This window comes from Columba livia, chromosome 2 (genome assembly GCF_036013475.1).
Source record: "Columba livia isolate bColLiv1 breed racing homer chromosome 2, bColLiv1.pat.W.v2, whole genome shotgun sequence".
Taxonomy (NCBI): Eukaryota; Metazoa; Chordata; class Aves; order Columbiformes; family Columbidae; genus Columba; species Columba livia.
In genome coordinates this window covers 718,175-745,207 of record NC_088603.1, presented here as the reverse complement: position 1 = coordinate 745,207, position 27,033 = coordinate 718,175, and the positions used below count along the sequence as shown (strand labels likewise).

General features: G+C 71.2%; 1 protein-coding gene across 1 annotated transcript in view; it reads right to left on the bottom strand.

The window, feature by feature from the left end:
* Window positions 1–26,088, bottom strand: part of LOC102084983 (SCO-spondin) — a 29,804-nt gene extending 3,716 nt beyond the window's left edge. The window contains 77 exon segments of the mRNA XM_065055223.1: window positions 42–213; window positions 277–338; window positions 546–592; window positions 681–1,140; window positions 1,506–1,646; window positions 1,724–1,900; window positions 2,064–2,110; window positions 2,185–2,337; window positions 2,830–3,070; window positions 3,286–3,417; window positions 3,645–3,812; window positions 4,019–4,228; window positions 4,304–4,477; window positions 4,591–4,632; window positions 4,840–5,060; window positions 5,141–5,298; window positions 5,745–5,911; window positions 5,999–6,353; window positions 6,738–6,906; window positions 6,997–7,249; window positions 7,326–7,496; window positions 7,594–7,685; window positions 7,769–7,894; window positions 8,038–8,164; window positions 8,344–8,466; window positions 8,621–8,800; window positions 9,119–9,283; window positions 9,594–9,729; window positions 9,731–9,765; window positions 9,877–10,005; window positions 10,406–10,463; window positions 10,540–10,609; window positions 10,696–10,861; window positions 10,948–11,157; window positions 11,236–11,377; window positions 11,565–11,692; window positions 11,785–12,003; window positions 12,107–12,217; window positions 12,301–12,355; window positions 12,441–12,600; window positions 12,671–12,726; window positions 12,728–12,822; window positions 12,909–13,094; window positions 13,199–13,339; window positions 13,409–13,561; window positions 14,455–14,680; window positions 14,782–14,873; window positions 14,968–15,090; window positions 15,208–15,444; window positions 15,660–15,833; window positions 15,915–16,145; window positions 16,310–16,710; window positions 16,815–16,908; window positions 17,291–17,440; window positions 17,690–17,799; window positions 17,903–18,030; window positions 18,162–18,364; window positions 18,459–18,593; window positions 18,683–18,939; window positions 19,006–19,100; window positions 19,356–19,536; window positions 20,111–20,363; window positions 20,713–20,878; window positions 20,968–21,189; window positions 21,312–21,484; window positions 21,579–21,705; window positions 21,810–21,948; window positions 22,168–22,408; window positions 23,665–23,827; window positions 23,911–24,033; window positions 24,141–24,226; window positions 24,357–24,515; window positions 24,635–24,737; window positions 24,989–25,155; window positions 25,255–25,458; window positions 25,570–25,652; window positions 25,775–26,088. Of these exon segments, the coding sequence (XP_064911295.1) occupies window positions 42–213; window positions 277–338; window positions 546–592; window positions 681–1,140; window positions 1,506–1,646; window positions 1,724–1,900; window positions 2,064–2,110; window positions 2,185–2,337; window positions 2,830–3,070; window positions 3,286–3,417; window positions 3,645–3,812; window positions 4,019–4,228; window positions 4,304–4,477; window positions 4,591–4,632; window positions 4,840–5,060; window positions 5,141–5,298; window positions 5,745–5,911; window positions 5,999–6,353; window positions 6,738–6,906; window positions 6,997–7,249; window positions 7,326–7,496; window positions 7,594–7,685; window positions 7,769–7,894; window positions 8,038–8,164; window positions 8,344–8,466; window positions 8,621–8,800; window positions 9,119–9,283; window positions 9,594–9,729; window positions 9,731–9,765; window positions 9,877–10,005; window positions 10,406–10,463; window positions 10,540–10,609; window positions 10,696–10,861; window positions 10,948–11,157; window positions 11,236–11,377; window positions 11,565–11,692; window positions 11,785–12,003; window positions 12,107–12,217; window positions 12,301–12,355; window positions 12,441–12,600; window positions 12,671–12,726; window positions 12,728–12,822; window positions 12,909–13,094; window positions 13,199–13,339; window positions 13,409–13,561; window positions 14,455–14,680; window positions 14,782–14,873; window positions 14,968–15,090; window positions 15,208–15,444; window positions 15,660–15,833; window positions 15,915–16,145; window positions 16,310–16,710; window positions 16,815–16,908; window positions 17,291–17,440; window positions 17,690–17,799; window positions 17,903–18,030; window positions 18,162–18,364; window positions 18,459–18,593; window positions 18,683–18,939; window positions 19,006–19,100; window positions 19,356–19,536; window positions 20,111–20,363; window positions 20,713–20,878; window positions 20,968–21,189; window positions 21,312–21,484; window positions 21,579–21,705; window positions 21,810–21,948; window positions 22,168–22,408; window positions 23,665–23,827; window positions 23,911–24,033; window positions 24,141–24,226; window positions 24,357–24,515; window positions 24,635–24,737; window positions 24,989–25,155; window positions 25,255–25,458; window positions 25,570–25,652; window positions 25,775–25,965 (12,220 nt within the window). The 5' untranslated portion in view covers window positions 25,966–26,088.
* Between the last annotated feature and the right edge of the window lie 945 nt (window positions 26,089–27,033).

Sequence of the window (27,033 nt, the reverse complement as noted above, 5' to 3'; positions counted from 1 at the left end):
TCCCATCCCGGTGTCCACGGCACCCTGCAGCCCCCCGGTACCTTGGCAGACGTGGGGCTCCGGGCAGAGCCGGTCCTGCCGCAGCTGGGCCGAGCAGGCGGCCTTGTCGCCGGCCCAGGGCAGCCCGGTCTGGGGGTCCAGGCAGGTTCGGTACCGATGCTGCACCGCGGCCAGGGCTGGGACCCCTGCCGGTGTCCCCCCCGCCAGCGTTCCCTCTGCTGGTGTCCCCTCCGCCGGCGGGGCCAGCAGCTGGGCGAGGGTGGTGGAGCCGAGCGCGGGCAGGGGCAGGCAGGGGCCACAGGGTGACCACTCCGACCAGGGGCTCAGCGGCAGCAGCCCTGGGGGGACATAGAGCCTCTGGGAAACCCGCAGCCGGGGGGACGGAGAGGGGGCAGCCCCCACCCGCGTGGGCCGGGCAGTGGGCAGAGAGGTGCCCACCCCGCGGGGACGGCCCTGAGCAGAGAGAAGGGCCAGGGAGGCTGGGGCCAGGCTGGGGAGCTGCTGCCGACCGCGGGGGCTCTGCGGTGCGGGGGTTCCGCACTCACCCTGGCAGCCCTCGCTGCTGCACCGCAGGGTCCCGTTCTGGCACACGCTGGAGGAGAACAGTGGGTGAGCACCCACCGCCCTGGTGTGCCCCCCGCCCGCCCCTCGTGTGGGACTGCCCCCGCGGCCCCGCTCACCACTCCTTGCAGCCCAGGAGCACCGTGTCGCCAGCAGCCAGGGGCTGGGGGCCGCCCGGCCCGCCGGGGTGCAGGCAGCCGCACTGCGCGGGGGGCACGCAGCCCCCAGCCTGCTCCAGCAGCCCCTGCCAGGACAGGGGACCATGGTGGGGTTGGCAGGTTCCCCCCCTGCACCCCCACCGCCCTGCCTCTGCAGTGCCAACTGGACGGTAGCACCCAGGTCTTGCCCCCGCCCCGGTGGGACTGTCCCCGTCCCCATCCCCAGGGAGGCCCCCTCCAGAGCCCCTCCCCAGTGCCAGAGCCTCCTGCGCCCCCCTGCCCACTCTTGCCTGCGGGCAGGCGCAGCCGGGCAAGCAGGGAGGCGGCTGTGGACAGAACTCGGGATGCTGCAGGCTGGAGCAGAGCCGCTCGCAGGGGGGGCCGCAGGGCTGGTACTGGAAGGGGGGGGCACAGCTGGTCTCTGCGGGGGAGACGGGTCAGGCAGGAGCCCCGACACGGGTAGGGGCACCCCAGGCAGCGCCTGGGACGGGGAGGGGACAGGCAGCACAGGAGACAAGCAGGGACGGGCAGGGAGATCCCAGGTGTGCAAGGACAGGGCAGGAAGTAGCTAACGTACAGGACGCGCAGGTTGCAGGCAGCGGGACGCAGGGGACAGGCAGGGTGCAGGCAGCGGGACGCAGGGGACAGGCAGGGTGCAGGTAGCGGGGCGCAGGGGATAGGCAGGGTGCAGGCGGCGGGGCGCAGGGGACGAGCAGGGTGCAGGCGGCGGGGCGCAGGAGACGGGCAGGGTGCAGGCAGCGGGGCCGTCGCAGCCCTGTCGCTCACCAGAGCACCTCGAGGTGTTGCAGGGGCGGCTCTGCACGTCGAGCCCGGCGCAGCCGGCAGGTCCCTGCCGGTGCCGGTGCTGCCGCGGGGCCTGGCAGGAGCAGCGGCTCCAGGGGCTCCAGGGGCTCCAGGGACAGGCGGCTGCGGGCAGGCAGGGGACGGGGTGACGGCGGCAGGGACCCCACTGATTCCCCAGCCTGGCCACCCCGGCCCCCTACCTGGGCAGGGGCGCAGGTAACAGGCCCCCAGCTCCCGGTGCGGGCTGTGGCTGTGGTTGCAGGCGGCACCGGGGGAGCCAGGGGGCGCGCAGGGGCAGGCAGCCTCCCGGGCGGCCAGGCCGGTGCCGCAGGAGCGGGAGCAGGGGCTCCAGGGGCCCCAGACGCAGCCGCCCGACCCTGGGGACACAGCACACCAAAATCACCGCCGTGACATGGAGCGGTGCCCGGGGTCCCCTCCATCCTGACCCGGGCCCGTCCACGAGGTTTGGGGGTCCCAGGGGATTTGCGTCAGTCTTCGCGGGGTGGGTGCCATGGCGGGGGGACACGAGTGGGTACTCACTGTCACACGAGATGTCCTGGCACTGGGTGCCCTCGGGGGTGCAGGTGCTGCGGGAGGGGCACAGGATGGGTGGGTTTGGGGGTGCAGCTGGGCTCCCGGCTCCCCTGTCCCCGGCACTGACCATCGGTGGCACTCGCCCTGCAGCCAGCTGTCCCCCAGGCGCCTCTCGCTGCCCGCCTGCAGGCAGAGGGGCGGGCAGGGCCCCCCCGTGCAGCCCCGGTTCTGCTCCTGCGGCCCCTCGCACTCGCCGTCCCCTGAGTCCGGGCTGGAGGTCCTGGGGGGCACACGGAGGGACACGGGGGGCTGGGAGGGCAGGGGTCTGGCTGGCACCCACCGCAGCTCATCCCCAGGTGCCACGTCCCCTGAGTGCTGTGTCCCCTGGGTGTTGTGTGTCCCCTCCTGGGTGCCATGTTCCCTGGGTGCTGTGTGTTTCCCCCCCAGCCTGTCCCTGGGTGCTGTATCCCGTCCTGCAGCCCCACATGGGTGCTGTGTCCCTTGGGTGCTCTGTAAGTCCCCTGAGTGCCATGTGTGTCCCCTGGGTGCTGTGTGTTCCCCCCGGACGCCACGTTCCCTGGGTGCTCTGTCCCTCGCCCCCCCCGCCCAGCCTGTCCCTGGGTGCTGTGTGTGTCCCTCAGGTGACACGTCCCCCCCGTAGCCTGTCCCTGGGTGCCATATCCCTCCCTGCAGCCACCCTGTGTCCCCGGGGTGCCATGTATGTCCCCTGGGTGCTGTGTGCCCCGCACAGCCCCCCCAGGTGCCATGTCACCTGAAGCGGGTCTGCTGCCCGTCCCCGCAGGTGACGCCGCAGGGTGCCCAGGGGCTCCAGCGGCTCCAGCTGCAGGGGGCCGGGGGGCAGCCCTGGCGGGCGCAGTACAAGCGGCCCCCGCTGCAGGTGCAGCTCTCGCAGCCGTCGTGGTGACGGCTCCCGGGCACCCAGCTGTGCCCCTCCGCGTCCGTGCACTCGCAGTGGGTGGGGGGCACGCAGCCGCCGTCCTGCTCCAGGGTGCCTGTGGGGACGGGGCGGGGTTTGGTGGCAGGGTGTGGGACAGGGACCACCCCGGGGCACATGTGTGCATGTACATGGGTGTGCAGACATGCACGCACATCTGCTCCCGCAGAACACACAGGCACCCCCAGCTCTGCCCGGGGGGGGACACCTGACCCCCCCAGCACCCCGCCATTCGGGGGGGTCACAGGGGCTGCAGGCACAGGCAGGACTCACCGTTGGGGCAGCGGCAGCCGGGCTGGCAGCGCTCGTCCTGCCCGCAGGCCAGACCCTCCTGCAGGTCCCGGCAGTGCCGCGGGCAGCGGTTGGCACAGGCCACCAGCGCCATGCCGGGCGGGCAGCCCCTCCCTGCAAAGCACGGCCACCAGCGTCCCGGTGACCCCGATCCCCCCTCAGCTCTCCGTGGCCCCCAAGCCCTCTGTGCCTTCCCAGGTCGCCCAGGTCCCCCCCTGCTGCTCCCCGTGCCCTCCCAGGTCCCCCAAGCCCCCCGTGTCCCCTGTGCCCTCCCGAAGCCCCTCATGCACCCCATGCCCTCCCGGGTCCCTCCATGCGCCCCCAAGCTCCCCGTGCCGTACCGCAGGGCTGGGGGTTGCAGAGGCGCAGGTGGTGCCTCTCGCCGGGGCAGTGCTGCCCCCCGTTTTTCGGGGGGGGGCGGGTGCAGGAGCGGCTGCGGATGGAGCGCCCCCCCCCGCACGTCCGATCACATCGCGACCAGGGGCTCCAGGCTGACCAGGCGCCGTCCACTGCCATGTGCCGAGAGGGCATCAAACGGGGGACTCTGCCCAGACCGCCCTCCCGAGTTCCACCCATCGACCCCCAGCCAGCCCCCCAAGCTCCCCTCCTCAAGCCCCCCAACCAGCTCCCCTGGGTCCCCCATGCTGTCCCCAGCCCCCCCCGCTGCCCTCCCTAGGTCCACACACCCCCCCATGCTGCCCCTCCGGCTCCCCACCCTTGCAGGCCTGGAGGTTGCAGACGCGGCTCTGGCTGTTTGCGCTGAGGATGTCGGGGCACCATTGGCCCCCAGGCCCGGGTGGGCTGTAGGCGCGCAGGCGGAGCTGCTGCCCCCCCCCGCAGCTGCGGGAGCAGCCGCCCCACGGCCCCCACGGCGTCCACCAGCAGTCCTGGCCAGCGCAGCGCCCGTCCGGGCAGGGGGGGACAGCTGTGGGGACAGCGGCGATGGCACCCACAGCCTGGCAGCGCCCCCAGCGCTGGCAGGGGGACCCCCCAGCCTCACCTGCGCAGTGGGGCAGGTTGCAGACCCACTGCTGGGCGCTCTCCCCCCGGCAGCCCCCGGCCCCGCGGCAGGAGCGGCTGCGGCTCTTGGTGGCCGGCGCTTCGGGGAGGGTGCAGGTCTTGGAGCAGGGGGTCCAGGGGGACCAGGGGCCGAAACCCTCCTCTTCCTCAGCACCTGCGCCGGGATGAAGCCCCCCCGTGAACCAAGAGCATGAGTCCCCCCGAAATCCTGGATCCCTCCGAGTCGGGGGTCCCAAGGGGGTGTCCCCCTCCCTGCGCAGCCCTCACCTGGGACAGTGGGGCTGGGCTCCGGTGTGGGGACGGTCACCACTGTGGGGGGAGATCAAGCATGATGACACCCCCCTACCCTCCCGACCTCCACGCCTGGGGAGGATCCAGCCCCGCCGGGCGGGGGCGGTGGGACCCACGACCCCGTGGGACAGAGGGGACGAGGAGGAGGCTGTGACCCACAGCAGAGGGGATGGGGACAGCACTGTGACCCGCAGCAGAAGGGACAGGGACAGGACTGTGACCCACCGGGGCAGTCGGGGCTCTGGCAGTACTTGCTGTCGGTGCGGGGTCCCACACAGTCCTGGCCCCCGTTGGCGGGCGGGGGGGCGGTGCAGCCGCGCTGGCGGATCGTCAGCCCTCGCCCCCCGCAGCTGGGGGAGCAGGGGCTCCAGGGGCCCCAGGGCCCGAACCCCCCGTCCCGCCGGCACCCCGGCTCCGAGCAGCGCAGGCGGCCGTGCAGGCAGGTGCTGCGGGGGGGCGGCGTCAGGGAGGGGCCGTGGGGCAGGCGTTGGGTCACAGGGACAGGCAGCAGGTGCGGGGCACTCACCAGTTGGTGCAGCCCAAGAAGATGGTGCTGCCCGGGGGCAGCTCCTGGCCCGGCATGAGTGGGGGACTGTGGGTGCCCAGGCCAGGGGGGGCCGGGGGGGTGGCAGAACCGTTCTGCAGCTCCCGCAGGAGCTCCGCCGTCAGCACGCAGGGACACTCCTGCATTGCACCCAAAGTCCCAGGGAGCACCCATCGCCCCAGGGACCACCCACCACCTTGGGGAACCCCCACCACCCTGGAGAGCACCCACGGCTCCATGGAGCCCCCATTACGCTGGGGAGCACCCATGGACCCAGGGAGCACCCAACATCCTGGGGACCACCCACCATCCCAAGGACCCCCCATCTCCCTGGGGAGCACCCATGGATCCGGGGAGTCCCCACTACCCAGAGAACCACCCACCATCCCACAGAGCTCTCACCATCCCAAGCAGCACGCACCACCCCAAGGAACACCCAGCACTCTGGGAGCTTCCCATCTGGGTTCCCCCAGGTGAGCAGGGACAAGCACCCCCCAGCCCAGCGCAGGAGGAGGCAGCACCCGGGGGTCTCCTCACAAAGGGGGCCTGGATTGGGGGAGCAGCACCTTGGGGTGCAGGGGCTCACCGAGAGGCAGGCACCGTGGTGCAGGTAGGTGCCGGGGGGGCAGTGGCAGCCCTCTTGGCAGCCCCCCCAGACGCAGCCCACCTGGCCAGCCAGCTGGGCACAGCTGTAGGGGCAGCCCTCGCCGCGCTGGCACTCGCGGTACAGCCGTCCCGCCGGGCAGCCCGCCTCTGCACCAGCACCGGGCTCAGCACCGCAGGGCTGGGGGGCTGCGCTGCGGGGCTGGGGTGTGGGGCAGGGCGGGGGCCGGCACTCACCCCGGCACACCTGAGTGTTGCAGATCTGGCTCTCCAGGCCCAGCCCTGGGCACATCGGCTGCTGGCACCGCCGCCGGCGCAGCCGCTCGCCCCCTCCACACGAGACGCTGCAGGGCCCCCACGGGGACCACGCGCCCCACGGGGATCGTGTGCCCCACGGGACTTCTGCGGGCGCAGGGGGAGAGCGGGATGGCACGGGGCGCCTTGGCTTCCCCGGCAGTGGGGGCTTTAGCTGGTGACGCACCAGTGCCAACATCAATGCCAACACCCAGAGAGCATGGGAAAAGGGGTCCTGGGGGACCTGCTCTGCCCCCATGGCACCACATGGCACTGCACTGCACCGCATGGCACCACGCTGTGCCACACCGCACCGTATGGCACCACATCACACAGCACAGCATCACACTGTGAGGCATAGCATTGCCATCCTGTGCCATGCCATGCACCCTATGCCAGCCTGTGCCCCTGCCCTGTGCCACCTGCTTCCCTTCCCCTGCCTGCTGCCCCCTGCCCCCTGCAGCCCTGTCTCCTCAGCCCACCTGGTCCCACCATGTCCCCACATCCCCACCTCGGGGTCAGGCAGCTGCTGGGGGCACCCACCCTGGGGACACTCATCGCAGGGGCACCCAAGGGTGCCAGCCCCCACTGCGTGGACCCCAGGGACACCACCCCGTGGGCATCCCGCCTGGGGACACCCACACCAGGACCCTCCAGGCTGGGGCTGTCACTGTGGCAAGGCCAGGCAGGGTGGCTGCCCTGGGCGGGGGTCGTGGTGCACCCCGGTAGTGTGTGTCCCCTCCAGCATTGAGTGTCCCCCATCACCGCGCACACCCCAGGACCCCCACCCAGTCCCGGCGGTACCTGGGCAGGGCTCTGTGCCGCACACCATCGCCCCGGCCGTGCAGGTGCTGCGGGAGAGGAGGGTCAGCGCGGGGGGGCATCGGGTGGGGAGCCCCGGCTGAGACCCCCGGGCGGGGCCGCGGCGGTCGCATCCTCACCAGTTGTTGCAGGCGTCGAGGGCGACAGTGTCCCCGGGCTGGTAGAGGCGGCCGCGGTGGTGGCAGGGACAGCGGGCAGGCAGCACACAGCTCTGGTTGTGCAGCAGCAGCCCGGGGGGGCAGGCGCAGCCGTCCCGGCAGAGCGCGGCACATTCCACCCCCGCGGCCAGGTCCAGGCAGAGCCGCGGGCAGGGGCCCCCCCCGCGCCGGCACTGCTCCGCCGTCCGGTACTGCGTGTCCCCCGGGCACCGCGCTGCGGGGACAGCGGGCAGGGCTGGGCAGCGGCCACCCTGGCACCGCCCGCCGCGCTCCCGGAGCGGGACACTCACCTCGGCAGGGCTGGGTGCTGCACTCCCGTGTCTGGACGTGGGGGCCGGCGCAGTCGGGCCCGCCCCGTGCCGGCGGGGCGCAGGTCCGGTGCCGCCGCTGCTCCCCGGAGCCGCAGGGAGCGGAACACTCGGACCAGGGCGTCCAGGCGCTCCAGCCGCTGCCGGGCTCTGCTGGGGACGGACGGACCGGTGGCACCAGAGGGGCTACTGCGACACCGGGGTCCCTGAGCCAGCACCGGCACAGCCGCTGGGCTGGGTGGGCACGTACCGGTGTCGCAGGGCTGGTGGCACTGTCGCACCTCCCGGGGCTCCCCGGCGCAGGGGGCTCCGCCGGCGGCTGCCGCGGGGTTGGAGGGTGACCTGCGGGAAGGTGCCGCGCTGTCACCCCGTCCGGGGGGCGGTGCCATCGCCGTGGGGCATGGCCTTCCCCTCCGGCCCCGCACCTGAACCTCTCCTGCGACCCCGCGCCGCAGCTGCTGTCACAGCGGGTCCAGGGCGACCAGGCGGACCAGCCGCAGGACACAGCGCAGGACACGTCCTCGCATGTCACCACCCCGTCCTGGCACACACTGGGGACGGACACCGGGCTCAGCTGCGGGGACGGGCGAGGGACACCCCACAACAGCCTGGGGGGGTCCTGGCGAGACCCCCAGCAGCGCTCGCAGGCAGCGCCGGGGCACAGGCCGGGCGGGGGGCGCGGGTCGCTGCTCACCACCGGCGACAGCCCTGCAGGAACACCTCGCCGGGCCGCCGCCGCTCCCGGGGCAGGTGACACTGGCACCGACTGGCGTTGACGCAGCCGCCGTCCTGCAGGTACAGCCCCGGCGGGCACCGGCAGCCTGCCCGGCGGTGTCCCCTCAGCGCCACCCAGGGAGCCGGTGTCCCCACCCTCCTCGGCCCCCCCAGCTGTCACCGTGCCATCCCCTTACCCCCACGTCACCCCAGCCCTCCCGGCTGTCACCGTGCAATCTCCTTCTCTCTCCATGCTCCCCTGTGTCCCCCCAGCCCCACCACTCACCCTCCTGGCACGGGCTCTGGCAGGTGCTGTTGGTGCTCAGGTCCCCGCAGGTCTGGGGACAGGGGGGCACCTGCCCCCCCTCGCAGTCCCCTGCCCGCACAAACACCATCTGGGGGCTGCAGGCTGAGGGGAAAGGACGAGCAGGGATGCTCAGGGATGGGGTGCCACGTGTGTCCCCGCCAGTCCCCCGGCGCCCTGTATGGGGTCTCTGTCCCCCCGCACCCCACCCCGTACCTTCCCTCTCGCCCTCGCGGGGGTCGCCATGTCCCCCCCGTACCTGGGGGGTCCCCGCAGGGCTGCAGGTTGCAGGGCTGGATCTGGAGGGTGCCCCCGGGGCAGGGCTGCCCCCCGTTCTTGGGGGGCGGGTCGCTGCAGCTCCGCAGCCGGCTCCGCACGCCCCCCCCGCACTCAACGTCGCAGAAGGACCAGGACCCCCAGGCTGCCCACGCGCCGGGCACTGGAGGCGAAGACGGAGGCAGGGGGCGTGCAGGCACCCCCTGCCCACCCACCCACCCGTGCTGACGCAGAGTTCGGCAAGGTCCCCTCCCCAGGACCCTCTGCCGCCCCTCCAGTGGGCATGGGCCCCCTGTGCCCCCCACCAGCAAGGACCCCCAGGGGTGGTTGTCCCAGCTCATGAGGGTCCTGGTCCCAGATGATGGGGGTCCCAGCCCACGATGATCCCTGTCCACGGGGGTCCCAGCCCATGATGGGGGTCCCAGCCCAGGGATGGGGTAGTCCCAGCCCGTGGTGGGGGTCCCAGCCCCGGAGCAGGTACCTGGGCAGGCACGGAGGAAGCAGGCGCGGGTGTCGAGGCGGGGGTGGATGCAGCCCCCTGCGGGCAGGGCGTCCCGCAGCAGGGCCCGCTGGCGCAGGGTGACCCCCAGCCCGCAGGAGCGGCTGCAGGGGCCCCAGCCGCCCCATGGGGACAGGATGCAGTCAACTGGGGGGACAGAGATGGGGGTTAGGGCTGCCCCAGGGGGTACCCATACTCCGGTGGTCCCTGGACCCCACCCTTGGACCCCTCAACCTTGTTTCCCCCCAGCCTCAGACCGCCCCCCATCCTTGGTGCACCCCAACTTTGATCCCCCCGGCATTGTTGCCCCCCAGCCCCAGTGCCCTCTGGGTCCCCAGAGCAGGGCAGGCAAGCGTACAAGTGGCTGGATGCTGTAGGGAGGGGGGGGCATCGTTGGCCAGGAGCGGGACACTTCGGGATTGGGGGGCTCCCTGTCTCTGTCCCCCACCCCACGTACCACAGCCGCTCTCATCGGAGCCGTCGGGGCAGTCGGGGTGCAGGTCGCAGCGCTTCTCAGAGGGCAGGCAGCCCCCGCTGCCGCAGGAGAACTGCTTGGGGGGACAGGTAGGGGGGGGGGCCGCCGGTGGGGGTGGGCCAGGCCAGGGGGCTGGTGGAGGTGGGGGGGCTGCCTGTGGAGCGGGCAGAGAGCGGGGCTCACTACAGGCAGGCCCATGCGGGCAGGGTTGGGGGCCCGGCCCCTCCAGGGAGGGGGTCCCCGCAAGAGGGGGGGTCCGGCTCACCACAGCTGGCCTCGTCAGAGCCGTCCAGGCAGTCGGGGCGCCCATCACAGACCAGGGCCGCATCCAGGCAGCCCAGCACCCCGCAGGTGAACCGGCCCCGCGGGCAGAGCAGCCGGGGCAGGGCTGGTCCTGGGGAAGCCAAGAGGGGGGCACAGGGGGCACAGCCCCCTCCCGTGTGTGGGGTGAGCACAGCACTCAGCTCACAGCACCCCTGACCCCACAGCACCCCCAGCCACAAGCCAGGGTGCTGACTCCCCCTTTCACCCCAGGGACACCTACATCTCTGTCCCTCTCCCAGGGATGCCACATTAGCTGGGGGGTCCATGCCTGTCCTCGATCCCCCCCGCCCCGGGATGTCCCTCACCTGGAGGGATCAGTGCCAGGAAGGGCAGTGCCGTGACCCAGGGGAACACCGCGGGGGTTTCGGCAGAGGGCGGACCCCCGGGGGGGCGGTTCCCATTGGCAGTGTGCCACGGGGTGTCAGGGGCCCTCCAGGTCCTGCCCCCCCACCCTGCCCCACGGCCGATACCTGGGGGAGTGGGCTCAGCGCTTTTCGGGGACAACTGGATGCCAGTCCCAAGGGACAGCTGTGTGGGGACAGACAGACGTGACTCGCTGCAGCCCCCTGTCCCCCTCTGCCCCCCCAGCCCCTCGAGGACTCACTGCGGGTGGCGACACCGATGGTGGTTGGGTGCTTGGCCACAGGACACCGGCTGCCACGGGGGCCACGGGGCTGCAAGCAGCAGAGCCAGCAATTAGGGGTGACCCGCCCCGACCCCTTCGGCCCCCACGGGACCCCCGCCTTCCCGGCACCCGCACCTGGCGCTGCCAGGGGTCCCGCAGATGGTCTCGTCGGTGCCATCGGGACAGTCGGCGATGCCGTCGCACCACCGGGATGCCGGGAGGCAGCTGCTGGAGCCTGGGCAGGCGAAGTGGGACGGGGGACACTGCCCGTGTGCTGAGGGGGTCACCGCGGGGGGCAGCCCTGCGCGGGGCAGGCGGGGGGAGTGTCAAGGGCGGCCCCATGTGGCACCGGACCCCTCAAGGCACCGAGCCCCCCGCCTGGCTCACCACAGGGCAGCTCGTCGGAGAGGTCCCCGCAGTCGTCGATGCCATCGCACAGGGCACCGTGGGGCCCCCCGGGGACGCAGCCCCCGTTTCTGCACTGGAACTCCCCCACACCGCAGGGGCGCTGGCTCGGTGTCACCAGCATCGTCACCGTCACCACCGGCACCGTCATTGTCACCGGCACTGTCACGACCCCGAGCTGGGCAGGGGGCACTTTGGGGAGAGGGTAGAGGTGGGTAGGGAATGGCTGCCATGGCAGCGGGGTGAAGGGTCTCCCCGGCCCCCCTGTACCTGGGGGGCAGCCCAGCAGCTCGGCGCGCAGGACGATGCGGTTGTGGAAGTCCTGGGGGAGGATGCGGACGTGCCGCGCCTGCACCATGCGGCCCAGCAGCCGCACCGCTGGTGTGCCGGCATCCCGGTTACCCTGGAAGAGCTGGGAGGAGCAGGGGGACAGGCGGGGGGTGCAGGCAGGAACGGGCAGAGGGGTGTGCACGCATGCGCATGAGCATCCATGTGCGCGGCCCCTGTGTGCACCCACAGCTGCACGTGCGGCTGGTGGCGCCCCCTGCACCCTCCGGCGCTCCCCCACACCCGCATTCTCATCCCAGCGCCGGCAGCACCTTGGCCTTGGGTTGGCCACCGGCGGCGACCTCGTGGTAGCCGTGCCAGTGGGAGCCGTCGGTGCTGAACTGCAGCAGGAAGGCGGTGACGAAGGCGTCAGAGGAGCCGGCTCCCTGCACCACCACCCCTGCCAGGGGACAGGGCGACATGTGTGGGCCCTGCCACGCAACCCGTCACCGCTACCACCGGCAACAGCCGGGGGTCCGGACGGGCACCCACCGGTGACGTTGGTGGGTTCTAGCAGGTCCAGCTGCAGGAAGGGGGGCTCGGAGAGCAGCGCCGGGTAGGCGTCGTCCGGGGGGGCCCAGCCCCGCAGCTCCTGGCCGGGGTGGCCGCCGTGCAGGCGGGCAGCGTGTGCGGGGGTCCCCGCCTGAGCCGAGGAGGCGGCGAAGCTGCTGTCCGGCAGGGAGGGGGTGCCCAGCGGGCGGTAGCAGGGATCTGCCGGGATGGAGGGGACGAGCTGGAGGAAACGGGGGGGACACAGCCCCGGGCTCTGCCCGCACCCTGCCCGCAGCCCCGCGGGGAGGGGGCTCTCGCTTACCGCCGAGGGGAGGCAGCGGGAAGGTGAGGAGGGGGCTGTCGGGAGGCTCTGCCGGCGTAGCGGAGGGGGGCTCCGTCATCAGCGTGGGGGGCATGGCCGTCCCGTTGTCACCTGCAGCAGGGACAGCCGCCGTGCAGCCACTGCCTGGGCAGGGCACTCATCACCCCCCCAGCCCCTGCCCCCCACAAACTCACCCGCCGGGGCGCAGTAGCAGCAGGAATCCCCGCGGCCCTCCACCAGCACTTGGCCCTGGGGGGATGTCACTGTCACCGCCACCGCCACCGAGGGTCCCCCCGTGCCCCGCCGAGGGCTGCCCCAGCTCCCCCGCCCTCACCTGGGGGCAGCCGGCGGCGCGGTGGGGGCAGTAGGGCGAGCAGCGCACGGCCAGGCTGGGCAGGCACTGGCAGACGCGACACGGCCCCCCCTGCCAGCGCTCCCCCGGGACGCGCCGCCGGCCCTGCTGCTGGCACTGCCGGCACGGAGCCGTCTGGCACCTGCGGGACAGGGGGTCAGCGGGGAGCCCACCCCTCTCTCCGCCCCCCACCCCCACGCCCCCCGCCCCACCTGCGGGCTTTGCGGTAGATGCCGCGGCAGCTCCGGCCGCCGCCGCGCCGGGGGGGGGTTGGTGGGGCTGCGGAACGACCACTGCACGCTCTGGACGCCGCAGGGTCCCGGGCACTCGCCCCACGGCGACCACGCCGACCAGCCGCAGTGCACTGCAGCACGGGGGGCACCGGGTCAGCGGGGGGCACCGGGCCAGCGGGGGGTCCCGGCACCCCCCTCCCGCTGCCGCGGGACCCACCGGCGCAGGCAGGGTTGGGGCGGCAGTGCCGCAGCTGCCCGTCCAGGCAGGTGCAGAGGCGACAGTTCAGCTTCACCGGCTGCCCAGGCCGGTACCGGAGCCCCCCCGCCTGGCACGGGCACTCCCGGGGGGCCACGCACCGGCCGCCGCTGCCGTCCAGCACCAGCCCCGCCGCGCACCAGCACCCTGCGGTGGGGGGGAGAGGGGGCTGGGGTGCGCCACGGCCGGCCCCTCGCCCACCCCAAGACAAGGGCTCCCCCGGGGTGTCCGCAGTCCCCCGGTCCCCTCACCTGGGCTGCAGGGCCGGTCCTGCCGGCACTTGGCGCCGGCGGCGAGGTCGGCGCAGGACGCGGGGCAGGGGGCGCAGGGCCGGGGCTGCAGCCCCCCCGGGCAGGCGGAGGCGTTGGGGCAGCCCCCCGGCTCGCAGGCGCCTAGGGAGGGAGGAGCGGGGTTACCCCCGGAGCCCACCCGGCCCGCGGAGCCCCCCCGACAGCACCCACCCATTTCGAGGCTGGCGGGGGACGCTCCGGGCAGCTCGGCGCAGTGGCGGCCGCCGTTCTGGGGGGGGCGGCAGTCCCGGCGCCGCAGCCGCACCCCCCCGCAGCCCCCCGTGCAGTTGGACCAGGTCGCCCACTCGCTCCAGGAGCCGTCAACTGCGGGCAGGAGGGAGACGGGTGATGGGGGGAGCCCCTGCCTGCACCGCCTGCCGACACCTCCCTGCCTGCACCGCCCCGCCCTACCCGTGCTCCCCCCCGGAACCCCTGGACCCACAGCCAGCCCTGCCTTGCCTCGGGGGCCCCCACTCCTGCCCCAGCAGCCCAGGCAATGGGACCCCCCAGGGCACCCCCAAACCCCTGTGCAGCCCCAGCTGTGGGACTTCCCCAGGCCCCTGGGTCCTGCTGGCCAAGGGATACCCCAAATCCCCCCAGCAGCCCTGGAAGGGGGAACACTGAATCCCTCAAATCACCCTAGTCATGGGAATCCCCTGGAGCCCTTGGGCAGCCCACTGGGGTGATCTAGGGAAGTATTGGGGAGGTCTGAAGAGACATTCGAGTTCTCCAGGGGATATTGGGGACCTAGGGGGGGGGGATAATGATGCCCTAGATGGGGTATTGAGATGCCTGGGGGGGTATTGGGGTGTCCCAAATTGTACTGGAGTGATCTAGGGAGGCATCAGGATGCTATAGAGGAGTATTGTGGTATGCCTAGCAGGGACTGGGAACCAACATCGGAACATCCACCCACCTGGGCAGCCTCAGCCACGGGAACCCCCAAACCCTCCAGGCAGCCCCAACCATGGGAACCCCTAAATCCTCCAGGTAGCCTCACCCATGGGACTCCCCAGATCATCCAAAGCGATAAGGACCACCAAATCTGTCAGGCACCCCAGCCATGGGAACCCCCTGGCAGCCCTGGTGATGGGAACCTCCAAATGCCTCAGTCAGCCCCACCTGTGGGAACCCCCAAACACCCCAGGCACCCTGCCCACGGGAACCCCCTGACCCTCGTGGGCACCCCAGCAGTGAGACCCCCGCACGCCGCTCACCGGGGCAGGCGAGGCGGAAGCACTGCCGCTCCTGCGCGGCCGGCCCGCGGCAGCGGTGCAGGACACCGGGGCGGCGCTGGTGGCAGCCTCGCGCGCGCCGCTGCAGGCCGGGGCCGCAGGAGAGGGTGCAGGCACTCCAGGGCCCCCAGGGCCCCCATGCCCCGCAGTCCTGCTCATCCCGGGGGGGCCCCGCTCCAGCCTTGCAGTCCGGCACCCCATCACACACCTGCGGCACCGGGGTGATGCTGAGCTGGGGAGGGGGGCACAGCGCGGCAGGGACTCCGAGGTGGCACTGGGAGGGGTGGGGGTTTCCCATGCCCCCCATACCTGCTGGAAGGTGACACAGTCGCCCCCACCACAGGTGTATTCAGCACAGGGACCCCCAGTCTGGTTGCTCCTGTCGGCGGGGGCGCTGCTCTCTGTGGAGGTGACACAGGGTGGCCATGGTGGGGTGGCTGTCCCCAGCTGCAGGCCACCAACACCTCCTCCCTCCCTCGCTGGGGAACCCCTCACCACAGGCCAGCTCGTCCTCGCCCTGGGGACAGTCAGTGGTACCATCGCAGACCCTCGACATGTTGAGGCACACACCGTCATCGCAGGCAAAGTGCCCCGGGCACGGCGGGATAGCGGTGGAGCCTGTGCCAGGGCCAGAGCAGCATCAAGGCGTGACGCAGGAAGGGGACACCCGAGAGCATCCCAGCACCCTGGCTGCTGTGGGCGGGGGACACCAGAGGGACCCCTGCTGGGGCTCACCACAGTGGTCAGTGCTCTCGTCGGAGCGGTCGTGGCAGTGGGGGACACCGTCGCAGAGGTGGCCGTAGGGAACGCAGTCGGTGCCATGGGCACAGGGGAAGTGGCCGAGCTCGCAGCCGCTGGCGCAGCCCAGCTCGTCGCTGCCGTCGCGGCAGTCAGACTCGCCATCGCAGAGCCAGCCCCGCGGTGCGCACTCCCCGCTCCCGCACGTGAAGGCATAGGGGCCACATGCTGGCACTGGGGGTGGTGGGTCACCGTGGGGTGGCAGGTCACTGGGTGGTGCCTGCCCCAGCGTCCCCATCGCGTTCCCATCCCCGCCGGGTGCCACCCTGGCGCAGAGCATGGGGCTCCCGGCAAGTCCCCCATGCCGGCACCGGGGCTGTGGGGGGGCCTGGGGGGGTCTGGGGGACTATGAGGGGGTCTGGCTGCCCCACGGCACTGCTGCCCCTCACCTGCTGAGCCGTTGGTGGGTGCGGTGGGCACGGCAGCGGGCAGAGCTGCCGCACACCCTGCCGGGCTCTCGTCCCAGCCGTCCCGGCAGTCATGGATGCCGTCACAGACCGCAGATTCACCAATGCAGGAGCCATCGGGGCAGGGGAGCTCCCCGGGGCCACAAGTCACCCGGTCTGGGGGGACACAGCCCCATGGGGCAATGATGCTGCAGGCAGGGGGTCTGCCGGGGGTGGCCCAGCCCTGCAGCCCCTCACCTGGGCAGAAAGCTTCATCAGTGCCATTGGTGCAGTCGCGGTGGCCATCACAGACAGCGGCTGGAGACAGGCACTGGGTGTCGGGGCACTGGAAGTGGCCGGGGGGGCAGCCACAGCCACGCTCGTCGCTGGAGTCGCCACAGTCATCGCGGCCGTCGCAGCGGTGAGGGTACGGCACGCACCGGCCCACCGCACAGCGGAACTCCCCCGCCCCACAGCTTGGGCTGCAGCCTGCGGTGGCAGCGGTCAGAGACCCTCACCGTGGGGCGGAAACCCCCACAGATGGGGGGCTCAGAGCCCCTCGGCATGGGGCACAGCTGGCCTGCAGCCCGCTCCTGCACCCTGCTGCTCTGGGACCCTGGGCACAGCAGTGGGGTGGCCATGGGGTCACTCACCTGCCTCGTCCGAGTCATCAGCGAAGCCACAGTCCAGCTCCCCGTCGCAGACCCGTTCGGGGGGCAGGCAGCGCCCACTGGCACAGCCAAACTCGGGGGGGATGCAGGTCGGGGGGGCACAGCCACTCTCATCAGAGCCGTCGGTACAGTCGGGGACGCCGTCGCAGCGGGCGCCCCAGGCCAGGCACTGCCCGCCGGCGCAGCGCGGCTGGTGTGGGGCGCAGCGCGGGGCGCAGACCTCGTCCGAGCCGTCCCCACAGTCCTCCTCGTTGTCGCAGACCCAGGCGCCCGGCACGCAGCGCCCGTCGGCGCGGCAGGAGAACTCGCCCTCGGCGCAGGACGGCGCGGCTGGGCAGGGCTCCGGCGAGGACGGGCAGCGCCACTGACCCGCTGCACACGTGCTGCGGGGATGGGGACGGCTCAGCCCTGGCATGTTCTCCGCCAGTGTGGCATCACCCTCCCGGTGGGTGCTGGATGGTTGGGCCAGTGTCGTGCTGGGACTCACCAGTTCTTGCAGCCCTGCTGCACCGCGGCACCGGCCGGGAAGGCGAAGCCGTCCCAGAAACATGGGCACTCGACGGGCTTGATGCAGCCACCATCTGCAGTGGGGAGGGAAGGAGGCGTCAGCCCCACGCCAGCCCCACACCAGCCCCACGCCAGCCCCACGCCAGCCCCAAGCCAGCCCCACGCCAGCCCCACACCAGCCCCACGCCAGCCCCACGCCAGCCCCACACCAGTCCCATGCCAGCCCCACACCAGTCCCACGCCAGCTCCATGCCAGCCCCACAGCAGTCCCATGCCAGCCCCATGCCAGCCCCACGCCAGCCCCACGCCAGCTCCATGCCAGCCCCATGCCAGCCCCAAGCCAGCCCCATGCCAGCCCCACGCCAGCTCCATGCCAGCCCCACACCAGTCCCACGCCACCTCCATGCCAGCCCCACAGCAGTCCCATGCCAGCCCCACGCCATCATCAGGGCTCACCGTGCAGCACAGTGCCCGGGGGGCAGAAGCAGCCCTCTAGGCACAGCAGGCCCTGGCAGTGCTCGGGGGGCTCCCGGCCGAGGCTGCGACAGCTGGGGGGGCAGGGGGGGCCACAGGCGCTGTACTCCAGCCCCTGGTCGCACTGCAGGGCTGGAGATGGGGGATCAGGCCAGGTGGGGACCCCCCACCGCACAGCTGCCTGGCCCCACTCCCTCCCCAAGGCCCCACGGCAGCTCCTGCACCCCCCGGCATCCCAGACCCCCCAGCCCCATCACCTGTCTGGATGTGCCGAGACAAAACCCAGAGCCCAGCACAGCCCATGGGGCGCAGCTCAGCCCCCAGCCCGGCCCCCCTTGGGACAGGGATGGGGACAGGGACAGGGAGGGGGCGGTGGCTCACGGCACAGCTCCTGGCTCCGCCATCGGATGTGGATGCCGCGCCGGCCGCACTCCTCAGCGTAGGCGGCGATGGCCGTGCACAGGCACTCGCAGTCCCCCCCGGAGTCACAGCTGTGCGGAGCAGGGTGGTGGCATCGGGTGCAGAGGGACGGCAGTGGCGGAACCCCCAGCTGTGGGACCCCGGCAGAGCCCCCTACGGGGGGACAGCACTTACCCACAGGCGTCGAAGACGCACCAGTCGTAGAAGCGCTGGCACGGCACCGCGTCATGGCACGGCGCGAAGAGCCGCTGCCGGAGGACGCTGCAGCGCCTGCGGGCCCACGGCGCCCGGTGGGGGCTTTCCTGGGGGGCCAGTGCTGCCATCAGATGCCACCCACTGGACAGCCAGGTGCCAGGGGTGTCCCCCACCTGCCACCCCCCAGCTCCAAGCAGCCACCCTGGTTCCCCATCTACGTCTTCCTCCCCATCCGTACGGTGCAGGGGTGCTGGGTGTCGGCACTGTTGACCTCAGGGCAGAGCAGGCTGAGGCGCCAGGAGTTGCCGAAGAGCTCGGGGGTGGGCTCCAGCACCCCTTGCCGGCTGCTGAAATCGTTCTCGGCGTCGCCATCGAAGTTCCCGCAGAGCCCGGCCACACGGCCCCGGTGCTGCGGCTCCAGCCGCACGTACACCCGCGTGCCTGGGACAGCACAGCACTCAGCACCGGTGTCCCACCACAGCACAGCCAGCTCAGGGACCCCCCGGGGCCCCCCGAGGCCCCGCGTGGGTCTCACCTCCGTCCCAGAGCACTGCCAGCCCCAGGCGCGAGAGCAGGAGGAGGAAGAGGCCAGCGCGCTCCAGCGTCAGCCCGGACCCGCTGTAGACTTTGGGGGGTCGAACCGAGACCCCGTTCACCGTCACGTCTCTCCCTGCCAGGACAGCGCTGTCAGGGATGGGGACCCCCAGCACATCCCCATCCCCATAGGGGACCCACCCCTGGGCCCCGCCAGCCCCTCACCCCGCAGCATGTGCACGATGGTGTTGCCCATCACCACCACCACCGACTTGGTGCAGGTGACGCCGCTGGTGCCGCAGGGGACGTTCTCGGTGGTGACAGCAAAGAGGCCGGTGACCTCGCGTGCCAGCAGATACTCGCAGTCCCCCAGGAAGGAGAAGGCTCGCCCGTCGAAGGTGACGTAGTGGGGGTCCCCGGTGGCGAAGCAGGTCCCCGCGCACTCCTTGCGGCCGCAATGCCAGCGCTGCCCCCGGCACACGCTGCGGGGACAGAGCTGAGTGCTGGCACAGCCACGGCACCCCCGGGGGGCTGTGGGGGGGTCTCACCAGGTGTTGCAGTCCCGGACAATGGTGTCATTGGGCTGGTAGAGCCGCCCGCCGTGATGGCAGGGACACTCCTCTGGGGACACACAGCGCCCATCCTGCTGGCACAAGACCCCCCAAGTGAGCTGTGGGGCACAGGGGGCTCTGTGCAGGAACCAGCAGAAGGGCTGGGACCCCCCAGTGCCCTTCACCAACCCCCCACACCCACATGCCTGGTGCTCCATGGTCCCCGGACCCCTGCCACCAATGCCCATGTCCCCTGGCCACTTAGCCCCCAGAGCCCCATGCCCAGCTCCCCCACCCTGCCGCTTGCCCAGCCCCCCAGCACTCCCTCCCTGGAAGGGGTCACTCACCAGGAAGAGGGTCCCCGGGGGGCAGACGCAGCCGTCAGCGATGCCGGCACAGGTGCCATTGGGCTCGGTGCTGTCACAGCGGCGCAGGCAGGATCCCGGGACATGAACCAGCCCTCGGGGGCAGAGGGCGGCCACGGGGCAGGGGGCTTCAGCACAGCGCCAGGACCCCCCGCTGCAGGTGCTGTGGGGAGGGGATGCAGTGAGGGCAGCCCCCAGCACCCCCCGGCCTGGGGAGCCCACAGCCCCGTTGGCCCCACATCGAGGTTCCTGTATCCCCAGTGCCCATCCCATCCCACCCTATCCCATCCCCACCCTTCCCAATCCCATCCCATCCCATCCCATCCCACCCTATCCCATCCCCACCCTTCCCAATCCCATCCCATCCCATCCCACCCTATCCCATCCCTACCCCTCCCCATCCCATCCCATCCAAAGCCCCCTCTCCCGGTGAGGTGCTCCATGCTCTTTTGGGCTCCACACTGTTGCCCCAGAGCAGGGTACCCCCCGTCAGCCACTCCGGGGATCTGGGCTCTCCAGCGGTGACACTGAAGCCTCATGGCAGGGACATTCAATGAAAGCCACCTATCCCGTGGTGCTGTCCCAAACGGGCCGTAGGGGGATTTCATCAGACGTCACCCACCATTGCCACACCCCGCAGCTCCAGATCAGCATCTCCCATCCTGCCTGGCCCCTGCCACCCACCGTGTCCCCCGCCCGGTCTTTGCCATGCCCCTGGGCACCCCCGGACCACGCACCAGGCGTTGCAGCCGCGGCGGATCCGGCTGCCGGGAGGGTGCAGCTGGGCGCCGTGGCGGCAGGGGCAGGCGCCGGGCAGGACGCACTGCCCGTCCTCGGCCAGCACCAGCCCCGCGGGGCAGTGGCAGCCGGGGACGCAGAGCCCGGCCAGGTCGGGGCAGGAGCCGCCCCCCGGCAGGCGCAGCTCCGCGCAGCTCCGGCCGCAGGGACGCCCGCACTCCTGGTACAGCTGCCCCCCGGCGCATGGCACGTCTGCAGGCACAGACGTGGGGGTGTCACCAAAGGTGGGCCCCTGCCTTGGCCCGCTGGCTGCACCCCAGCATCCGGCCCTCCCTGCTGTCCCCAGGCATGTGGTGGCAACATCCCCATCTCAACCCCATCTCAATGCATCCCTTCTATCCTGTCCCATCCCATTCATCCTGTCCCACCATATCCATCCCATCCCATATATCCCACCTGACCCCATCCTGTCCCACCCAATTTCATCCACCCATCCTAATCCATCCATCCCATCTGTCTCATCCATCCCATCCCATCCCATCCCATCCCATCCCATCCCATCCCATCCCATCCCATCCCATCCCATCCTCCTGCCCAGCACCGCAGAAGCTCTGGTTCCTCCAGGCGAGCGCGGCTCCCTCCTGGGCGCACCGCCGGGCGTAGGCAGCCAGCGCGGGGCAGAGGCAGCGCTGCCCGTCCCGGCAGGTGCAGGCATCGTGCAGGCAGAGCTGCAGGAAGGGCTCCAGCTCCACGACCTGGTGGCAGGGCTGGGGGCAGGACGGGCAGGTTGGACCATGGCACTGGCACCGGGCGCCAGGTGCGTGGCTGCCCAGCTGGGGCAGGGGCCCCGCGGCACCTGGAAGGCAGGGCCGTGCAGGACGGCGCAGGCAGCCTCAGCCAGCTCCCGCTGCCCAGCGAAGGCACCGCAGGGCTCCAGGGGGAAGGGCCTGAGCTCGGGGCAGCTGCCGGACACTCGGTACTTGTTGGCAAAGGCGGTTACGCTGGTCTCCACATCACCCATCGGGGTGGTGAACTCATCCTGCTGGTTCCAGTTGTAGGTGCCACAGAGCCCCCGCACCTGCCGTGTCGGTGGAATGTGACTCAGGATGGACCCCCCTGGACCCGCACAGCCGCATCCCAGCCTGGATCTGCCACCGGGCACCACCACGGCAGCGTGGCACAGCCAGGGACCAGGCTCACCTTGTCGGCAAAGGCAGGCTGGAGGGTGATATAGGTAGTGGGCGCCTCCAGGCCCCAGAGGACGTGGGCCCCGAAGGTCTGGAGCAGCAGGAAGGAGGACGATGCCTGGCGAACGTTCAGCTCCGCGCCAGTGAAAGGCAGTGTCACCTCCCGCTCGTCCACCGTCACCTCGCCTGTACCGGGAGAGCAAAGGGACATCAGGGCATGACCACCAGGCTGGCACCCAGCACCACTCCGCTGGGGTGCAGGGACAGTCCCTCGGGTCACCTGTGCCACGGAGGCGGGCGGAGGTCTGGCGGGTGCTGACGGAGAGGGACCGGAGGCAGCCAAGGGGCTGGTGGCCATCACAAGCCTCGTGCTCCATTGTGATCAGCAGCTGCCCCTCCACAAAGTCCTGGGAGGCAGAGACCCTGCTGACCCCCCTGCACTGGGGTCCCCCAGGACAGAGTATCCCCAGGACAGGTGCCCACTGTCCTGGTCTCTGCAGCTGCCACCCACCTGCACCAGGGTGTAGGCACAGGCGCCCAGGAAGGAGAAGCGCCGGTGGTCGAAGGTGGTGTAGTGGCGGCCCCCCAGCACTGTGCACTCCCCCGGACACCGGTCCTGGCTGCAGAGCCAGTGCCCGCCCTGACACGTGCTGTGGGCACAGGAGGGGACACTGGGCTCACTGGGCAGGGAACACCACAGCCACTGCTCCTCCCAGCATGCCAGGCACGGATGCACAGGCACTTGCCCCCCACCCCAAAACCCAGGACATGATGGACATCAGGCCCATCTGTAGGGTTCAGCCCTGGTGGGCGCAGGGACCCCAGCCCAGCGGTGCAGGATCAGGCCCCCGCACGCTGGCGTCGCTCACCACTGGTTGCAGCGCTGGCGGATGGTCTGGCCCGGGGCGTAGCGCTGGTGACGGTGGTGGCAGGGGCAGGCGCTTGGGGGGACACAGAGCCCCCCATCCTCATAGAGCCCCGGCGCACACTCGCAGCCGCCGGCGCAGTCCTGGCGGCACGGCCCGTCCTCGGCGCTGCCCACGGCCGCGCAGCTGGCGGGGCAGGAGGACACGCAGTCCGAGAACCGGTGCCCCACGCCGCACGCCCGCTCTGCCAGGACAGATGCCGCGCTCAGCACCGGTGGGCTCAGCACCGATGGGCACAGCATCCGCTGAGGGGTGCGCACACAGGCCTTTGGGGTGCACGTGACCAAGGGGCGCAAGCAGAAATCCTTGGGGTGCACACAGCCAGCAGATGCATGCAGAAGCCAGTGGGGTGCACCCAAGTGAGGGGCGTACGAGACTGAGGGTCTATGCACAAACCTTTGGGGTGCACGTGACAAAAAGGTGCACAGAGAAAACTTTGGGGTGCACAGGACTGACAGGTGCACACACAGGCCTTTGGGGTGCATGTGACCAAGGGGCACAAGCAGAAATCTTTGGGGTTCCCATAGCCAATGGATTCATGCACAAGCAACTGGGGTGCACATGACTGAGGGGTGTATGCACAAGCCTTTGGGGTGCACCCAACCGAGGGGTGCATGCATGAGCCTTTGGGGTGCGTACAACCAAATGGTGCACACAGAAAACTGGGGTGCACAGGACTGATGAGTGCACACACAGGGGTGTGCACAACTGAGGGTGCACCCAAAAGCCTTTGGGGTGCACAGGACAAGTGCATGCACAAGTAAATGAGGGGTGCAGGCACAAACCATTGGGGCACACAGCACAGCAGGAGCTGCCAGCACCGGGGCGACAGGGAGCAGCAGTTGGGGGGGACAGGGAGCAGCAGTTGGGGGGGACAGGGAGTAGCAGTGAGGGGGGACAGGGAGCGGCAGTGAGGGGGGGACAGGGAGCGGCAGTAAGGGGGGGACAGGGAGCGGCAGTAAGGGGGGACAGGGAGCGGCAGTGAGGGGGGACAGGGAGCAGCAGTGAGGGGGGACAGGGAGCGGCAGTGAGGGGGGAACAGGGAGCAGCAGTGAGGGGGGACAGGGAGCGGCAGTGAGGGGGGACAGGGAGCGGCAGTGAGGGGGGAACAGGGAGCAGCAGTGAGGGGGGACAGGGAGCGGCAGTGAGGGGGGACAGGGAGCGGCAGTGAGGGGGGACAGGGAGCAGCAGTGAGGGGGGACAGGGAGCGGCAGTGAGGGGGAACAGGGAGCAGCAGTGAGGGGGGAACAGGGAGCAGCAGTGAGGGGGAACAGGGAGCAGCAGTGAGGGGGGACAGGGAGCGGCAGTGAGGGGGGAACAGGGAGCAGCAGTTGAGGGGGGGACAGGGAGCAGCAGTTGAGGGGGGACAGGGAGCAGCAGTTGAGGGGGGGACAGGGAGCAGCAGAGAGGGGCTCTGTGCTGGACCCCCCCCGTCCCTACCGCAGAAGCCCGTCCGACGCCAGTCGACGTAGGTTTGGTGCTGGGCACAGTCCCGTGCGTAGGCAGCGAAGGTGTCGCAGGCTGCAGGGGGTGGCACCGGCCCGGTGTCACCGTCCCAGCACAGCAGCTCCAGGCACGCAGCGTAAAAGCCATCTGGGTCGACCTGGCACAGGGGCAGTGGGTGAGGGCAGCGGGACCGGCACCCCCGGCACCCCCCGGCCCCACATGGCATCGGCTGCCACTCACCTGGCCGTGGCACTGCCGGAATGGCTCGGCCAGCAGCTCCCCACACACAGTCTCGGCCACCCGCCGTGCCGCATTGCCCGCGGTGCAGCCGGGACCCAGCTCTGCCGCGTCCCTGCAGGGGAGCTGAGACCAGGAGGGACCCTCAGAGCCAGGGCACCCCCTTGAGGGACCCCCAACAGGACAGGGGGGTGGCAGCCCCGGCCCCTCGGTGCCTGGCTCTACCCCAGTACCTCAGAGCCGGCAGCCGGGATCTTCCAGGAGTTGCCAAAGCTGGCGGCAAAGGCAGCCACGTCCCCCGTCGGCTGCAGGAGATCATCTGGAGGCACAGGGAGCGCTGGGGCAGGCGAGGGGACACAGCACCCCCCGCACGGCCACCCCTGCACTGTGCCTGCCCGACTCCCCAAGCGCGGGGATGGCAGGGACGTCACTGGTGAGGTGACACTCACCGGTAGGATCGTCGTTGTAGGGGCCGCAGAGCCCCTGTGTGCTGCCCCACAGCTCGGCGTCAACCGTCACGGTGACAGCCTGGTGCCCGTCCGAGGTCACCCGCACGCCCAGCCCACTCGCCACAGCCACCCCGTCTCCCGGCCATGCCACGCTGATCCCTGCCGGCACCACAGCCAGCTCAGCACGGCACGGGGACAAGGACAGGGATGGGATGGGATGGGGACCCAGAACCTCAGGGTCGGTGGCAGCGGAGGACGGAGCATCCCGCCACGCTCACCGTTGTGCAGGTACGGCTGTCCCTCCAGCACCGCCATGCCGTTCACCGAGAGGTTTCGGCCCCTGGCCACCACTGTGTCCATCCCGAAGGTCATGTGCAGTGCCTGTGACAGCGCGGTGTCAGCCGGGGACAGCAGCCTGTGGTGTGTCCCAGCGCCACCGGCATCTCTCTGGCTGCTCACAGCCATGGATGCCATGGCCATGCTGAGCCACACCGTGAGGCTGTGATGGACCGTGGGGATGGAGCGATGGCCCCTGTGCCCCTAGAGCCGCTGTCCACAGGCTCGGCAGAGTCCCTGGCCGGGCTCCCCTCATCCCCCCCATAAGCAGCCCCCACTGCGGGGGGAGATGGTACCCGGGGGTCGCCGGCGGCGATGGAGACAGCCCAGGTGCCATCGGCAGCAGCGGCCAGGCTGTAGGTGCACTCTCCGGAGAAGTGGAAGTGCGTCCCATCGAAGCTGCGGTAGCGGGATCCGGCCCAGGTGAGGCAGCCGGCCCGGGGGCCACGGTGCCGGGCGGCCGCTCCCCGCAGGGACGCAGCAGGTGACAGCCGTGGGGACACCCCTCCTGCAGTGGGGAGGTGACGTCACTCGGCACGTGCCCCGCAGAACCACCCAGGGCCACCCCGCAGCCCCCGAGGAGCCCCAGACTCACCGGCGAGGGGCAGGTGGGTGCAGGCAAGGCAGGACGTGGTGGAGCCGTTCCTCCAGCTGTGGCCCCAGGGGTGCCGGCAGCACTCAGCCAGGCTCATGGCAGAGAGGTTGCGGCTGCTGGCGGTGTCCTGGCACTGCCACGTGCCATAGCAGCGCCCCAATGAGCCTTCGCCTGCGGCAGAGAGACGTGAATCATCTCTGCTGGAGAGCACCGGCTGCTCCGCCGGTTCAGTGCCCAGCGGCAGGGCCGGCGGTGCCACCGCACCCCAGTGCCCGTCCCTACCTTCCGTGCAGTGGGGCCCGCTCCAGCCACGGCAGCAGGCGCGCACCGTGCGGTTCCACACCACCGGCTGCATCTCCGGGGGCCTGCAGGGCCGGGGGAGCCCTGGCATCAGGTGGGGGGCCAGAGGGGTGCGCTGCACAGCGGGGGGTGCCCCCTGCCCTGGCGTCACCCCATCCCATGCACCGCACATCTCCCCGGCACTCACTTGTAGATGTAGCAGAGTGGGGTGCCGGAGCCGGCGTCACGGTGGGGCTCGCCACGGTCCCCACCATAAGCCTGGCGCATGCGGTCCCGGTCGATCCGCCAGCCTGCCAGGCTGTAGTGGTAGAGGCTGGCACAGGGCACCGCGTCCTCGCGCCGTGGTGTCACCTCCTCCTCCGCCGTCACCTGCACCATCCGCTCGCACCACCGCCTGCCACAGGATCCGTCACCCACGGCACTGATACCCCCAGAGCATCCTCGCACCGTGTCCCATCCCCGGTGCCGGCACGGTGATGCCACACAGGACTCACCCGGTGGCCGCTTCCACTGTGGCCGTCCAGAGCAGCAGGGATGCCAGGACCCTGCCTGGCACCCATGGCATCCTGGCCATGCCACACGGTCCCCTGGCCACGCCAAGCTGGGACAATCACCTTGGCAGAGGATGGTCTGTGTCACCGGCAGAGCAGCCGCACAGCCTTGGGGGCGTCCCCGCCATCGGGGAGTCCCCGCAGCACCTCTGGTGCTGCGGGGACTCCCCGATGGCGGGGACGCCAGACACATGGTGGCAACGATGGGGACAGGGGGACACAGGCATGAACTGTCTCCAGACCCCATGGCAAGCCCCCAGGACAGGTGTCACCCCAACACAGGGCTTGCACCCCATGCTGGCGCCTCTTACCTGGCACTGCTGCTCCCCCAGCCCTCTCCTCGCTCACCCCAAAGAGCTGTGGGTTTTATGGGGTGGGACTGGGCACCCAGGGCCATCTGTGGGGCTGGTGATTGGGCGCAGCTGGCAGCTGGGGCGGGGGGGCTGCTGTGGGTCCCCCACACTGTCCCGTCTCCAGGGTAAAGCGCTCAGGACTGTGCTGGGGGGGAGGACCTGGGGTCCCCCAGGCAGCTCTGCCCAGCGTGGCCACATCCTGCATCCGGCACATCTTGGTATTAGGGATTAGTGCTCTGCCCCTCTGGCCCCCCCGGCACACATGGACCAGGATACAGCCCGGCTGTGCCCCCACCCAACGTGGATGTGCCATGACCCCCACATCCTGGTCTTACTCATCCCCTGGTCCTCCAACTGATACATCAACAGCACCAGTTGCCATTTAGTGCTTTTTGCGGCCCGTACCCCAGTTCTCGCGCCCAGCGCACAGTTCCCGGGGACTGAACCCGTGCAGGAGCTGGGCTGTGACGCCGACCCCAGCGCCGCGGGTGGCAAAACAACCGCCGCGGCTTCGCTGTGCGCTGGTTATAGGAACAAGTGAC